This window comes from Bos mutus, chromosome 29, assembly GCF_027580195.1.
Source record: "Bos mutus isolate GX-2022 chromosome 29, NWIPB_WYAK_1.1, whole genome shotgun sequence".
Taxonomy (NCBI): Eukaryota; Metazoa; Chordata; class Mammalia; order Artiodactyla; family Bovidae; genus Bos; species Bos mutus.
Window position 1 is genome coordinate 23,621,794 of NC_091645.1, and position 14,838 is coordinate 23,636,631.

Here is a 14,838-nt window from a genome sequence, read left to right on the forward strand (position 1 = left end):
GGGACCAGGGACTTTCCTGGTGGCCTAGAGGTTACGAATCAGCCTGGCAATGCAGGGGACATGGGTTCAATCCCTGGTTGGAGAACTAAGATCCCACACGCCATGAGTCAACTAAGTCTGCATGGAATAATGAAGACCCCGCATACCACAATTGAGACCCGACACAGACAAATAAATAAATATTTTAAAGAGAGAGAGAGAGGAGAGGGTGGCAGGAAAGGGCTTTTATAGCCACCCCTCTAGGTAAGGACCGACCAGCTCTAACTCTGCAGGTGCTTCAATTGTTCTGGGCCCCTCCACAAAGGGGGACCGAGGCTGCCCCCTCTCCAGCCCGCCCCAGAAGGACAGCTTCCTAGCACAGCAGCACAAGTGAGAAGCTCAGGATGTGAAGTGGAACCTGGCCTACAACAGCAGGGCGACGGCCGCACGGTACCTTGGTCGGCCACATTCTCGATGTTCACCTTGCGTTCGTTGGCCATGAAGCCGATGACTGAGAAGATGACGAAGCCGGCGAAGATGCTCGTGGCGCTGTTGGCGCAGGTGACAATTAGCGTGTCCCTGGGGGGAGGGACAGGTCATCAGCTGTGCTTTGTATGGAGGAAGGGATGGGAGGGACACACGAATGTGTTGGTGGACACGTGTGCGTACGCCCATTTCTAAACAGGTGCTCAGTGTAGGCTGGTCTTGTTCTCTCTTATTCACAAGGGAACAGCCTGACCACAGGCTCCCTTGGGCTGAGTGTATAAGCACCAGAACAAAGCTCTGCTATGAAAGCAGGTCTCCCCTCCTGGCTGTAGCAGAGTAAGTCTGTCCATCAGAGCAGAAATTGAAGGGATGGGGGCCTTTTGCAGAGCCTGGGACAGGAACCACATATGAGAGAAGGCAGCGGGACCACCCAATGCCCCCAAACCTTAGAACAGCCTGGGGTTCCTACACACAGGCTTAGATGGGCAAGCCTGGAGGGGAGGAGAGAGGCCAGCAACTCGGAGGCAGCGCCCTCTGCTGGCCATGCAGCTGCAATTCCCGGGCTGCCCTGTCCATCCTAGACCCAAGAGAACGGTCACAGCTAGATGGAGCCATGGGGACAAATTCCTGTCCTGGTTCTCTTCATGTTAGAGGCATGACCTTGACAAGGTCACTTTCTTTCCACTCCTATTTTAAATGGCGGCAATGACCCCACTCGCTCACAGCTTGTGAGGACAGAACCAGATGAGGCCTGAGCCACGTGCAAAGCCTGGCAGGGAGCAAGGGCTCAGGACACCATCTGCCTCGTCCAGCCCTTTGGTTTCAGTTCAGTCACTCAGTCGTGTCTGACTCTTTGTGACCCCATGGACTGCAGCACGCCAGGCTTCCCTGTCCCTCACCAACTCCCGGAGCTTGCTCAAACTCATGTCCATCCAGTTGGTGATGCCATCCAACCATCTCATCCTCTGTCATCCCCTTTTCCTCCCGCCTTCAATCTTTTCCAGTATCATGGTCTTTTACCAATGGGGAAACTGAGGCCCAGGGGAAGGTAATAGGCTCATCAACAGTAAGTTGAAGTTTGAACCCAGCTTTCCTGCCCCTCAGCCAGACCACACAGCCTCATTTCTAACATAACACAAAGCCACGCTTTCCCCTTTGAGGGTGCTCAGGTTGATTCTCGTGGGCCATAAGTCAATAAGCAGCTATGATCAAAGAAGCTCAGACTCCTTAGTCTGGCATACCAGCTGTTGTGGGCTGAACTGCGGGCCCCCAAATGTGTATGCAGAAATCACTATCCCCAGTTCTTCAGCATGTGACTGTATTTGAAAACAGGGTCTTTAAACAGGTACTTAGGGTAAGAGGAAGTCATGAGAGTGGGCGCTAATCCAATATGACTGAGGCCCAATAAGCGAGGAGATAAGGGTGCGCAGTGAGCAGGAGACCAGATGGGGACTCAGGGAGAAGACGGCCGGCCGCAAGCCAAGCAGGGAGGCCTCAGAAGACATCATCTTGGTGACGTCTTGATCTTGGACTTATGGCCTCCGGGTAATGGGGAAGTCAATTTCTATTGTTTAGGTCACTCACTCTGCACTGTTTGTTACAACAGGCCCCCAGAGACTAACACAAAGGCTCTCTCCTCAGCCGATTCTCAGGCCCCAGTTCCTTCCCATCCCCACAAGCCCACCCCTGCTGCAGTGCCGTCAGCCTGCTCCCCCCATATCTCCGTCACCCCCAGCCCCACTCAGCCCCGCCTGCAGACATGCCCTGCTCCCCTGCACCTGTTGAAATCTGGCCCGCAGAGACAGCACTTGTGTGAGGCCATTCCAGCCAACCTAGGCTACAGCTTACATGTAATCTCTTCCTCTTGGTTCATGAAAGATCTCATGCATGATTAAAAATAAGAATGATGGCTACCGCTGTTTACTGAGCTCCTACTGTGTGTAAAATATCGCCATGAGACTTTTGTATACATTATCTCTTATCCTCAACAAAATATTATAATCTGCATTTTACATATTAGAAAATGGAGATTCATGGAAGTGAAGTTTCTCACCCATGTCTTGGAGTCTTAATAAATGGTGAAGTCATAATATAAATGCAAGTCTGTCTGACTCCAAGCGTCTTTCCTTTTTTTTTTAATTAGCCCTTCAAGAGAACAAACCTTATCTTCCTACTGCTTGTCACAGACAGATTTAACTTTCAGATGTCACCTCCCCCAGGGGCTGTACGGACTCTCTCATGTCTTCAGGGTTCCGGAGCCCCCTAATATCACCCCATCCAAGTGCCACCCTGCACCAGGACCACCTGAGGATCCTGTCTGGAAATGTAGCTTCCCAATGCCCAACACTTCCTGGTTCTGTTTCTTAAACCTGGGAGGGGACTCAAAGTTTGCATGACTTTGGGTTTAACTGACAAATAAAATTGTAATATATTTTAACATATTTAAAGTATGTAATGTGATGATTTGATAAACATATGCATGAAACAGGGCTCCCACTATCGAGTTAATTAACACAGCCACCACCACGGTACTTCTTCAACTGTACCACACTGCGTTTCTCATAGGGCTCATTAGAAAAATGTCTATCAAGTGGGCGTATGACCATACTTCATCAACGACTGCCATACAGCTGTCTCCGTGGACTAGAGAGCTCACAAATGACTATGCCAGAACACAGCCAGTGGGACAGCACCTCCAGAGAAATTCAGGTCCATCCCAAGGGTCAGAATCAGGGTGCAAGTTGGGGGCCAGGCCAGGCCTTGGGGCCAGCAGCTCAGCCTTAGCAGGGGGTTTCCTCCACTCCAGAGACAACTGCCTGGCCCTATTTCAGGTGAAATGTGAGGTTGTGGCCTCAGGCACGTGATAACTCAGCCCAAGGTTCTGTCCCCAGGCCCTAGTCCCACTCACCAGCCACCTCTGGGGCTTGAAGTGCCTCCACATACCTGTAGCAGTTGTTGTGGAATTTGTTGTAAGAAGAGAGAGTGATCAGGCCTCCCCATGCAGCAGATAAAGAGAAGAAAATCTGAGTGGCAGCGTCTTTCCACACCTGGGAGGCAAGAAAGGGGAAGACTCAATGTCACTGGAGGAGGCTGGTCCGGGGGAGAGGAGGCTCCCAATGCACAGGGTCTGAGGCTTGGGAGGCGGGAGGCAATCAGGCCAGGATGACGCGGGCACCAACATAAATGGGAAACACACGCAGTTGTTTGCATTGGAAACCAAAGCGGCAGTGACTGACCTGGGAGACCCTAACTCCATTCTAATCAGAGGAGAGGAACTCAGTAAGCGATGTGCACATTTCATGCTGGCAAGCCCTACCACATAAAACCATACAGAAAGGAAAAGCCCTTTCTTCAGCTAGAAAACGTCTCAAAATAAAAAACAATTTGCAAAAGCAAAAATATTCATGGATACAAAAGCAAAATTGTTTACAGCTGACATTCTCACAGATTACAATTTACTAAAAATGTGAAATTCTGTAGCCCCCACCTTCGAAGGAAAGCATGCTCCATTGCCACCACACAGTGGATTTCACAGTGCCACCTCCGTGAACCTGCCTGACAGCACCTCTTGTTCGTCTTGGCAATTTAATCGTCCTCATAAAACTCCAGAAGGCAACTCAAGAGTTTGAGCTAGAGATTTATATGATTTGATAATGACTTCCTATCATTTTTATAAATTAAATCTGGCTTTTAAGTTGTGCTTAACATATGCAAGGTATGTGCTGGCAAAGTCTGTGCCTACCCCAACCTCTATTCTCTCACGCTCCTTGGTAACAAAGCTGTGGTTTTATTTAAAGGCAGCCATACATCCAGCCCGGAGAAGGCGATGGCAACCCACTCCAGTACTCTTGCCTGGAAAATCCCATGGACAGAGGAGCCTGGTAGGCTGCAATCCATGGGGTCATGAAGAGTCGAACACGACTGAGCAACTTCACTTTCACTTTTCACTTTCATGCATTGGAGAAGGAAATGGCAACCCACTCCAGTATTCTTGCCTGGAGAATCCCAGGGATGGGGGAGCCTGGTGGGCTGCTGTCTACGGGGTCGCAGAGTCGGACACGACTGAAGCGACTTAGCAGCAGCAGCATACATCCAGCCAAATGACCATCTCCAAGAATCAAGGGGAGGCACACCTGAGAGAGGATCATCTGACTTCGTTTCTGGCCAATGATGAGAAAAATCAAGTGTTATATGGAACTTCCAGGCTTTCTCTCTTTTAAAGAGAGAAGGAAGGTGTTCTCCCCCTTCTCTCACTATTTTGTGCTAATGCTGACATGATGGCTGGAGCCCTGGCAGCCAAATGGCAGCTATTCACTGAGGATGGTGGGGCAGAAAGGAGCCTGGGGCACTATGGAGCCACCCAACCAGTGTCTGACTATCTACCACTAGACTGCTGTAGTAGCTCCAAGTAAAATAAACTTTTGTTTAAGCTGCCATTATCTGGAGGTTTTTCTTTGTGTGCAAACTCAATTCTAGCTATGCTTTCTTAAAATCTTCTGGAAAAGCAGAATTTTCTTTACGGAGAGAAAATGCATTTCTTATTAAACAATCACCCCTTCACATGGAGTTCTAGGAGATTTTAGAGTAAGATATGCCTGTACTGGGAGAAGGCAAAGGCACCCCACTCCAGTACTCTTGCCTTGAAAATCCCATGGATGGAGGAGCCTGGTAGGCTGCAGTCCATGGGGTCGCTAAGAGTCAGACACGACTGAGCGACTTCACTTTCACTTTTCACTTTCATGCATTGGAAAAGGAAATGGCAACCCACTCCAGTGTTCTTGCCTGGAGAATCCCAGGGATGGGCTGCCATCTCTGGGGTCGCACAGAGTCGGACACGACTGAAGCAACTTAGCAGCAGCATGCCTGTACTGAATATGCCAACAGAAAGTATAAGTGTGTGCTGGCTCTTATAAATCTGTCTGAGCCCTTTAAATTATAACTGCTTGCAGTTTGTCTAAGTGCCTTTATTTTCCAACCGCAAAACCCATTTCCAACACACTATAATTAGCAACAGATAAGGGGCATGAGGCAACCCAAAGCTATTAAGGGAATTTCATTCTTCCTTTCAACTTCCACAGCAACCCCAGATGTAGGACAACTGTTCCAGTGATCTGAAACCCCCTGCTGCTCACTTCTCGTTTGTGGCGGATTCATTTTGATATTTGGCAAAACTAATACAATTATGTAAAGTTTAAAAAAAAAAAAACTTCCTGAGTACCGTAACATTTCAAAATCATCAGGAGCTTGTAAAGGCTAACAGTGAGCTGCCCTGGGAGAGGAGGTCTGACCTCTTCTGTTAAACTGAGTCCCAGAGTGGGACCCAACCCCATGTGCTGTTCCCCTGATAGGCGCTTGATGAATGAAATCGGAGGCCCACCGTGGCGTCTGTGAGTTTCTCCCACTTTGGCGTGATGAAGTACCAAATCCCAGCGCCAGCTCCAGGCAGGGTGACGCCTCGGATGAGAAGGATCACGAGCACGACGTACGGGAAGGTGGCCGTGAAGTACACCACCTGCAAAAACCACCACGCAGGGGCAGCAGTGAGCAGAGGCGCCGCAGAGAGGCAGAGTGCGATCTCCATCTGGACAAGGGCGCCTCATGGGCTATTTTCCCCTAAACTCTTCCAGGATGGGGGACGAGGTAAAGACACTGTGACCAAAGCTGAGTCAGTGAGAGCTAGAAATAAAGTCTCTAGGGGGACGTCCAAGGCTGTGAGGGTGATTCAGAAGTGGCTAACTCCCTGAGAACCAACTGAGCGAGAAATGTTATATGCCCTCTTCCTCCTGAACACCTAGCTCACCCTCAGCTTGAGGCCCCGAATCCCACCATCAGAGATTAATTTCTTTAGCTTAAGTTTTCCATCCTTATTTATGTACACTCACTAACTGAGGCAGCCCAGTGACACGAAAGAAGCATGATCTTAGAATTTGGTATATTTAGGTTCAAATGAAATTGGCCTTCTGGCACTGAGTAGCTATGAGACTTTAGACAAGCTATTCAGTTCTCTGAATCTTAATTTCTGCATCTGTAAATGGGATAATAGCACCTTTCTTAAAAAAAAAATAACTGTGAGGATTAAATGGGCCTCGAGCATAGCACTTGATTAGTGACAGATGGTCATTAAATGCAGTTAAATTCAACAGGCATTTATCACGGGCCTACTATCAACTGGGAGTTGTGCCAAGTCCTAGATGCATAAAGATGAAGGAACTCAACCTGGGAGACCCAGAGCCAACGTCTGAATAATGGCTCAGCAGTTCCAAACAGGACACTGTGAAGTCCGGGGCAGGCACGGAGCCCCACCGGGAGCTCTGAGATGCATGGAGATGACACCCGCCTGGATCTTAGAGGCCAAGTGCAACATGAAGGAGGTGACGCCCAGTAGGAAGGCGAGGGAAGAAAGGGGGCAAGGCAGGGGTGAGGCGGGCCCTAAACTCACTGGGAGCACAGCACACAGCTGGGGCTAAGAGCCAAGGGGTGCTGGACACACGGACCAGGTCAGGGAGGCCCTGCGTCCCAGCCAACAGAGGCTCCTGGGCTCGGAACAAAGGGAAGAAGCAGAGCGAAGAAACATTTGGGAAATAATACCAACAGAATTTGGGGGCTGTGGTTGAACAGGGACAAAGAGGAAGCACCTTCCTTCTCTGTCGGTCAGACTTTGGAGTGGAGGACGGGCTTGGGACCAGGACCCAGTAGAAGAGAGCAGAGCGGGCTGGGAGAGCTCTGACTCTGCACTCCCTGAGCTCAAGTCCCAGCTGCACCACTTACGAGCTGGGCCGTCTGGTGAAGTGACTTAACCTCCCTGAGCCCGAGTGTCCACGTGGGCAAAATGGTGATAACGACTGCATATTCCTCATGGGGCTTTAGAAGAGCAGGGTGGGACAATCCAGACAACGCAGAACAGGCCTGGGGCCCTGGGAACAGAAGTGCCCCTTCCATCTTGCTCACGACTCACCAGTGCTGAATTTAATGACCCCGGCAACCCTCAGCTCATGAGCCGGTTACATCCCAAAGCGCATCAGACGACACTTGGAAGGATGAGGCTCAGCGCCCATCCCTGACCACCCAATCCTCACTCATCCATGACTGGGAGGAGGCACAGACTGAGCACTGTGGGCTCAGAGCCCCTCTGTGCCCACCCACAGTCTGCCTTCCTGGGCACCCCTGGCCTGCCCCCAGGAGGGAGACAGAGCCCCCCTCCTCACGCACTGGCTGCACAGACCCCAGGGCCTGGCAGGAGGCTCCAGCCTGGCAGCCACTGGGATTTCAGGGGACGAGACCAGACCCAAGGACTTCGGAAGGACGGCTTGGGAGACAGTTTCAGATGAAGATAAAACTCTTGTGGTTACTTAGTTCTTCAATAAATACACACACATGTGTACATTTGGACACATATTTTTGAGCATCTAATACATTCCAGGCACACGCTGGGGAGGTTGGCTGGGAACATGGCCATATTAAAGGGTGGACAGGGAAGACCTCTTTGAGAAGTTGCCCAGGACTTGAAGGAAGTGAGAGTGAGCCAACTGGATATCCGGAAGAACATTCCAGACAGAGGGAACCGCAGGAGTAAAGACCCTAAGAAGGCAGTGTGCTGACCTTCTAGGAGCAGCCAGGCAGCCAGTGTGGTGGGAATACCATGGGAGAGGAGGTCAGGGGAGGGGAGGCGGGCAGGGACAGGCCATACCTTGTAGGGCCTGGAGGCACGGGGGTGAAGACAGGGAGGATTGGGCAAAGGAATGACACAATCTAATATTTCAAGTGTCACCCGGTGGCTACGTTGAGTTTTTACTGCAGGGAGAGCAGTTAGGAGGTCATGGCTGCAATCTAGGCAGAGAACAGCAGTGGTTCCACCCAGGGCATTTCAGAGGAGCCGGGACAAATGGTCAGAAACCAGATACGCTGTGCAGCAGGACTTCCTGATCGATTTCATGTGGAGTGAGAGAGACAGGCAGGGAGGAGTTCAGGGTGACCCCAAAGGTTCTGGCCTCAGCAGCTGATGGGCAGAGGTGCCCTCAGCTAAATAGGACAGGCTGCAGGTCAAGGAAAGAAGAGGAGGTATTTCTTCCTCTAAACCCAATTCGATCCCTGGGTTGGGAAGATCCCCTGGAGAAGGGAAAGGCTATCCACTCCAGTATTCTGGCCTGGAGAATTCCATGGATTGTATAGTCCATGGGGTCGCAAAGAGTCGGACACGACTGAGCCACTTTCACTTTCTAAACCCAATTACTTGTCAAGGACAAAGTCTTCCTGTCTGTAGACCAGGCGTGGGCTGGTCTCCTTGTCTCCACACAGCTTCCACCACCCCCCAGGGGCCTCTTCCCTGCCCCCGTGACAGTGGTCCCTCCTCCGTCCTTGCCCCGAGGCACTGGCATTACCAGGGCCTGTGAGGGGGTGGCCTGCTCCCTCCTATCCCCACAGACTTGCTTCTCTCCTTCCCCTTCCACACACAGAGAGAAACCCAAAGGCATCTGATGTCTCAGGAGAAAATCACTCCCACAGGACGACCCAGGCTGTCCTCCCACCTGTCAGATGGGGCTGAGGGGAGGATCGCTACAGGGGCCAGCAGGGCCCTGAGCAGTCTGACCTCCCCACCCCACCAAGACAGCAGGGGCAGGGTGACAATTAAGGAGTATCCTTCTCACCTCCTGATCACATGGGGCCGGTGGGAGGTGCAGATGGGAGGGGGCGAGAGAGATGAGGCAAACAGTGGGGTCCGGCAGAAGAAGACCCCAAGAGTAGCACCAGTCTAACCACCTGAGATGCTGCTCCCACTTGACTGCTAGGGCTCGGACACAACCATTTCTGGAGCTTCCGCCATGGACCAGCTCTTTGCAGTCCCATTTTACAGAGGAGAAAACTGAGGCTTGGGTTAAGGCTCTCTCAAAGAGTTAAATATCTCACTCAAGGTCTTCCAGCTGGAGCCAAGATCCAGACTTGACATTTTCTAACTCCAAAACCTATCTCCTTCCTTTTAATGCCAGTCCTTGAGCCACCAGATCAGAGGCGGGGACTCAGGTGAGGCAAGGGACCACCCAGGTGCACAATTCAAGGAAGCACTCGTTCTCACCGGCCCACCCTGCACAGGCGGGAACCTGAGTGTGAACACTGCCTTAAATGTCACACCCTAGGCACTTGTCCGCCGCACCAGGTCTGGCCCTGGTGTGTGGAATGATGCACTCAGTTTGTTGATGGGGACTGCAGTGATCTGAAAGGGTGCACAGTTTCATGTCTAAATCCTGGGGATGCCTCCGGTGTGAGTCAGGTGTTTGTGGAGGTTTTATCACAGCTAGTTTTCCTGTGTCGTGTGGACTTCAGAACGCACCTGTTTCAGGATGGACTGTCAGAGGCATTAAACTTGAACAGTAATGAATTATACTTGGCCGGAGTGACAATGACGGGTTGATCCGAGCATGCTGGCTGACACCTGGCAGCATCGTCCTCACAATGGGAGCCCTGAACAGGTGGTAAGGCCACCTCCCTCCCAAGGCTGTGCCAGCTAATTAAGCAAGCTTTGTGTCCTTGCCATAACTCTCCAGCAGAGCAGCCCCAGAGGTCAGATGGGCTGCATTTGACCTTCGGGCTGCCTGCTGGTCGCACCAAACTCTGGAATTCTAGCTGCTCAAAGGGAGACTGAGGTCTCATAGAAGGCAACCAGCCACTGGTATCTCCTAGGACCCTGAACAAGAGGACCTGAGCTTATCTTGCTGCAAGAGAAGAAGGACATCTCTGTTGCTTAGAAATGACAGCCTTGGTGGAACTTCAATCACAAAGAAGCCTGCTATAATGAGGATCTGCAGCCGTGTTTCCAAACAAAGCTTCATGATTAATATCTGCACACCCCAGGGCAGGAAAATAAATCAGGACACATTATTTCTGGCAGTATTCCTCGTTTTAAAAAATTAATTACTGATCCCTAGTTGGAAATCTTTCTCAATGAAGCAGAAAGATAAGTTAGCAGACCTAAAAGAAATACTTACTTGCTGAAAGCTACTCAAAACTCATTTCAGAGAGAGAGTCCGTGATATCTGGCCCCAAGGATTAACGTCTACATCATGCCAACAACTGATTCTGACACCATCCCCCTAAAAATCAGACTGATTAACAAAGACCGGTCTAAGAGAAAATACACCTCAACCCTTGAATTTGCAGGTGTGGAAGAAGGGACAAAGTGCCTCCTGGGACTTGCCCAGCTGGCAATGAGAGCTGATGATGGCAGAACAGGGCAGGAGTGCAAGGGTCCTGATTCATAGTGGGGAGACTTTCATCCCCCCAGTGCAAACGATGAGTCTAGAATTCTGCACTTCCATATTCCTAACAGACTCTCCTTGGGAGAGGACATGTAGGGGAAAGAGTCTAGGCTTTAAAGGGAAACACCTGGGTTCAAAGCCCAGGGCTGCCTCTTAGCAGCTGTATGACCTCAGGCGACTTACTTTGATGTGCTTCAGCTTCTCCATCTGTAAAATGGGAAGAAATGTCCTGACCTAGCAGGGGGCTGGGCAGACTGAAGGCACTAACACAAGAGAAGTACACTGCCTGGCAACAAAGTTTCCTTTCTCTTCCCCTTTTCCCACCAGAGATGCTGCTTTCAAGATGTCAGTATGGCACAGTACCCACTCAATCCATCAATACCACAAAAATGAAAAGAGCTAGTGTTAATTAAGAGCTCCCTATATGCCAGGTATGCAACTTTCACCTAATCTTAGAACAGCTCTATGAGGGATGAACCATTATTCCCATTTTACAGATGAGGAAACTGAGGTTCCAACAGTTAAATAGCTCATCCACAGTTACACGATTAGAAAGTGATGAAGATGGGATTCGAACTCAGGCTGGTCTGAATCTACAGCCAGCAGGCCATCCTTCCTTGGGTCACCAAGAAGACGGTGTTATCCCCCTCACCATCACCTCTTCTCCCACCAGTCATACCTTCTAGCCTATCCTGCTAGAGACCTGTCTGGCCTTTGATTATGGTTGAAGTTGTCCTCTCTCCATTTCCAGCTATGAGTGATGGTCTTGCCAGTTCGATTTTGGCTGAGCAAAGGTGTGGTCACTCTTGCTAAGCAACCTCCTATCTGGCCCTTTATTCCCACTCGAAGCTCAGTTCCAAGTTGCAGAAGGTGAGGAGACCTGGAAACCCTTGGGACTCATGGGAAATTACTGTCAAGGTCATGTTAACATTTTCCCCATTTTCTTGTTGGCCTAGAAAAACAATTGCTCCAGTCTCATAATACTCATTCAGAGTCAGTGGGGTCCTCAGGGGTCACGTGATCCCAGCTCTCATTTTACGGAGGGGGAACTGAGGTCAGAGAGGAAAAGTGCCTGCGTCTCAGCCAGCAGGTGTTCTGACAGAATCATATTAGAGCCAGCGAGTCTTAGACATCACCCCGTCCAACTGCCTTCGCTTTGGAAATGAGAAAACCATTAGCTCCTGAAATAGCTAAAATAAAGAAAATCTGCTTTCCACTTATTGGCAAAGAGATAAATCAAAGCTAAGGGCAAATGTGAAGCCCAGACAGGTTTCATGGCCCAAGTGGAGATGTCCCTACACAGAAAACACCATGGGAAGGGCTGGGGGGCTAGAACCCCAGCCGGCTCTCTCCCCACCTGATATTCAAGGACCCCACCCGGCTCAAGTGATCCTGACCAAGCTGCCAGAATCCACCGTCCGGGCCCATGTGGAACCAGATTACACGGAGGGCACCAGAGGCCTCACAATCTTGTCCACGTGTCTGGGAGAAGACAGACCACTCCGTGTCGCTGATGGGTGTCACGTGGGGGCTTGGTGGGGGCTGGGAAGCATGCCCAGCAGGTGAAAGCTGGCACAGGCCCTCGGCCCTGTGAGGCCTGATCCTTCCAAAGTGGCTGCTTCTCATTGTGACCACACTAAGCCCTGATCCAGACAACTGGACCATGTCAAACTCCACAACCTATGGACTCAGAGACACCATCACATTCTATTCCTTAGGCCTTTGAGACAGTTTGGGTTTCACTCTGAAACATGCAAATGACTCTTAAGATAATTAAATATTATTGGTTGTCATCAAAGCGATTGGTTAGCCATTTAATGGTTTTTTCTTTTTTTCCCCCTAAAGCAGCAGGAAGATGAGGGGAAACATTGGGACCTTACTACAAGGTCCAGTGTGTCCTGAGGTTACCCACAGGCCCTGCGTGTTGTGCCCTGGAACTGAGCTTGGGGTAGGGGTTTCACCACCTCCAAAGGGCCAGCCAAGTGACTACCTAGCAAGAGGGGCCAAGCATGTGCTCGACAAAAAAAATATCCCGCTGGCAGGACCATCACCCTTTACTGCTGGGGGCACGTGGGGTGGGAGAGTGTTAGGCTCCAGACAGGAGAAAGGGTATGAAATGCGGAGGGGTCAGCAGCGAGGAGAAGGAATCCACTTTCAATTTTAATCTTATTCCAGCTCCTTGGGAGGAGCAGTGATTGAGTTGGCAGCCAGAACAAGATGCAAAAAGCCAAAGCAGTGATTCTAGAGTTTCGGGGGAGTGACTGAAGCATATCGGGGATTCCCATCTACTGAATGGAAAGCCCGAAAGGAAAGCAAGAAAACCCATCACTGAGCCCCCTGCCATCCCCTAGGAGCCCTGAGCACATCTGTTTCATTTAACCCTTAAAACCTCCTGGGCAGAAAGGCGCTATTATCCCATTTTACAGACAGGCATGAAGTCACTTGCCCAAGGCCCCCCAGCTACTCAGGGCCAGAAGGAGAATGACACCCATGACCCTGACTCTCTTCCCAGTGCCCTTCGGCTACTCCACCATACAACCTGCCCTGGGTGTCCCAGAGCTTCCTCTCGGGTAAATCCAGACTCTTACTTTTCCTGAAGTCTTGATTCCTTTTGCCAAGGAGGCATACACAATCACCCAAGCCAGGAAGAGGCAGAAGGCTAGTGGCCACCTGATCTCACCAGGATACTCAATCCCTGCAGAAATCTTCAGCACAAAGTACCTGCGAGTTGAAAGGAGAGAAGTGATGGGGGCAGGGTGGGTAGGGAGGGGAGCAGGGAAAGGAAGGAGGAGGTGGGGGAGGTGGCCGTCTGCAGGCTTTCTCTTCCTGCAGAGCCAGGGAGCATGGAACAAAATCCCAGCATCCCCCAGCCTCCCCACCAGGGGCCGGATTAGATCAGGTTGTGAGGGGTCTGCTGATCAGGGTTCCCGCCCACAGCTGTCTGCGGTGAGACCAACTGAATTTACTCTGCTTTTAATTAATTATGGCCCTAAATGACTTACTGTATAGCACAGGGAACTCAGTATTTTATAATAACCCATAAGGGAAAAGAATCTGAAAAAGAATATATATCTGTGTGTGTGTGTGTGTGTGTGTGTGTAACTGAATCGCTGTGTAGTACACCTGAAATTAACATGAGGTGGTAATACAACTATACTTCAACTTGAAAAAATTAATTATGGCCTTGGGCAGGCTCTGAACAAGACTACATCAGCTCCACCGTCATCAGCAGCTGCCCCAGAGCAGTGTAACAAATCCAACAGCCTTGGGGGTCCTGGTGCAGCCCCCCCTCCCCCAACAGGCATTACAGAGGTTGATTTTTTATATAAGAACACACCACTAACAGAAACTCTAAACTGCCAAGGATGATTTTGTATGTGCTTTTATATTGTTCTACTCTTTTATGAGAATGCATCCCAATAGATTTTTTATAACTTAAAAAAACAGTACAGAAAGAATAGAAAATGCTGCTGTGCATTTTAGTTCAGGTTGTGATGGGCCCGTCCTGGGGCTGAGGTTGGCTGAAATGGAAACACAGGGCTAGCTGGTCCTTACTCAAGGAACATATTCAAAGACAGATGACCAGCGGCAAATGGAAGGGAGCGGGCACTCATCTGTAGTGGCTGCTGGCCCCTAAAGCAGTCCCGGCCTGGTGACCCCTGAATCCCTGGACAGAGGGCAAACGGGCACCGTCATTCCTGGGGACAGGAGGCTGCATCAGGGACCATGAGTCACCATGACAGACAAGACGATCCCCTCGACTCTGCAACAAGCAAGTCACAGAGCCGTGGGCGGCGGCGGGGGCGGCGCGGGTCTTTCTGTGACCTGAACCAAGGGCCAGCCAGCATCCAGACTCTGCAGCAGGGGTTCCCAACCTCCAGAATCTAATGTCTGATGATCTGAGGTGGGGCTGATGTACCAACTATAGAAATGAAGTGCACGACAAATGTTATGCCCTTGAATCATCCTGAAAGCCTGTGCAAAAACTGTCTCCCACAAAACTGGTCTCTGGCTCCAAAACAATGGGGGACCGCTGCTCTAGAGGGCTGCAGACTTGACAGCTGAGTGTCTGGACTTGCTTGGGGAAGCCAAGGGGCCAGCACCCCTCCTGGTCTAGCTGGGG

The 14,838-nt window shown here is 50.6% G+C and overlaps 1 protein-coding gene across 1 annotated transcript in view; it reads right to left on the reverse strand.

Moving 5' to 3' along the window:
• The window catches only part of SLC6A5 (solute carrier family 6 member 5), a 52,213-nt gene that overhangs the window by 21,798 nt on the left and 15,577 nt on the right, over positions 1-14,838 (reverse strand). The window contains exons 6-9 of the mRNA XM_005891855.2: positions 13,304-13,436; positions 5,843-5,977; positions 3,409-3,512; positions 434-558 (exon numbers count right to left, since the gene is read on the reverse strand). Of these exons, the coding sequence (XP_005891917.2) occupies positions 434-558; positions 3,409-3,512; positions 5,843-5,977; positions 13,304-13,436 (497 nt within the window). The remainder of the gene's footprint in view (positions 1-433; positions 559-3,408; positions 3,513-5,842; positions 5,978-13,303; positions 13,437-14,838) is intronic.